The sequence below is a fragment of the Penaeus monodon genome, chromosome 33 (assembly GCF_015228065.2).
Source record: "Penaeus monodon isolate SGIC_2016 chromosome 33, NSTDA_Pmon_1, whole genome shotgun sequence".
In the NCBI taxonomy this organism is placed as follows: Eukaryota; Metazoa; Arthropoda; class Malacostraca; order Decapoda; family Penaeidae; genus Penaeus; species Penaeus monodon.
The window spans coordinates 2,929,451-2,930,718 of record NC_051418.1 but is presented as its reverse complement, the minus strand read 5'-3'; the positions used below and the strand labels follow the sequence as shown (position 1 = coordinate 2,930,718).

The window sequence follows — 1,268 nt, the reverse complement described above, 5'->3', positions numbered from 1 at the left end:
TATCGCAGGGTATTCACAGTATTTTTCTTCATCGATCTAATTTCCCTCCCATATATGTCACGCCCATAATTCACGTTCCAGCAACTTCTTTATTTCATGTATTTTACAACGCTCTACTTTCGTAACCTCTGCCTTCTCCACCCCTGTTTCCTTCACTTTTCTTCCAATTCTATACCCTATTCACCTCTTTTCCTCTCATGCCCTCCTCTCTTTATTCGCCCTTTCTTCTTCTTTCCGCCCTTCCCTTCCTCTCCCTATTTCTTCTGGATCGTCTGCGTCCCCTTCTCCTCCCTTCTTTCCCCTTTCCCCCCTCTGCACCCCCTGCCTCGCGCCGCAGAGGAGCTGCTTCACGGCCAAGATGGAGCCCCCGGTGCCCCGCTGGCGGTCGCTCGTCCTCCCTTACCAGACGGAGACGTGGCTGGCCTTCCTGGCGGCGCTCGCCGTCTGCGCCTGCGTCATCTACCTCCTCTTCTTCCTGACTCGGTTTAGGTAAGGTTGGCGAAGTTTGAGGGTAGGCACTGAGGCTCATTGTTAGGATAAGGCTTGCAAATAAAGAGACCAAAGGGCTTTAGATTCATAAAGCCTCCCCCCCCAGCGGAGGCAGCGAAGAGCACCAAAGCCTCCTGACGGCGGCGTCTTCGTTCCTGTACGCCGCGGGGATGCACTTCCGGCAGCCGCAGTACCGCGTCCCCGCGAGGGACAGCACGCGCTCCTTCTTCCTCCTGCTGTGGTTCTACGCTATCGTCCTCACCACCAGCTACAGCTCCAACCTGACGGCGTTCCTAACGAAGTCGAGGCAGCCGAAGGGCATGGAGACCATCAGGGAGCTGCGGGAGGCCAACCTGCCCATCCTCTGCGTCAACTCGTTCTTTAAAGGGTCCATGGTTCTGTCGGAGAATAAGGACATACAGGTTGGGAGCCGACGCTGTCAGCGAGAGCCACTTTCTCTGCTTTTTCATTCTTTCCATTTTTTTTCTTTTAAGCCATTCGGTGCTTCAACTTTTTTTTAATGGCTTCATGGCTTTGGCCAAGAATAAGGATACATGATTTGCAATCTTATCATTATCGAAATCATAATTCTTCATCTTCCCTTCCTTTCTTTTCATATTTCTTCTTGTAGCCATTCTCTCGATCAACTCATTTCCTGAGGATTCAGACATCCATGGATTCTTGTACTTTATACTTAGTCTTATCTAGTTTTTCATATTTTTTCCTTCCACGCTTCTTAGTGTCCCTGAAGGAAACTAATGATAAAGGATATCTAATAT

The 1,268-nt window shown here is 50.1% G+C and overlaps 1 protein-coding gene across 1 annotated transcript in view; it reads left to right on the top strand.

Moving 5' to 3' along the window:
- LOC119593943 (glutamate receptor ionotropic, kainate 2-like) overlaps positions 1 to 1,268 on the top strand; it is a 6,346-nt gene that overhangs the window by 3,680 nt on the left and 1,398 nt on the right. The window contains exons 5-6 of the mRNA XM_037942962.1: positions 338 to 489; positions 596 to 911. Coding sequence (XP_037798890.1) covers positions 338 to 489; positions 596 to 911 — 468 coding nt within the window. The remainder of the gene's footprint in view (positions 1 to 337; positions 490 to 595; positions 912 to 1,268) is intronic.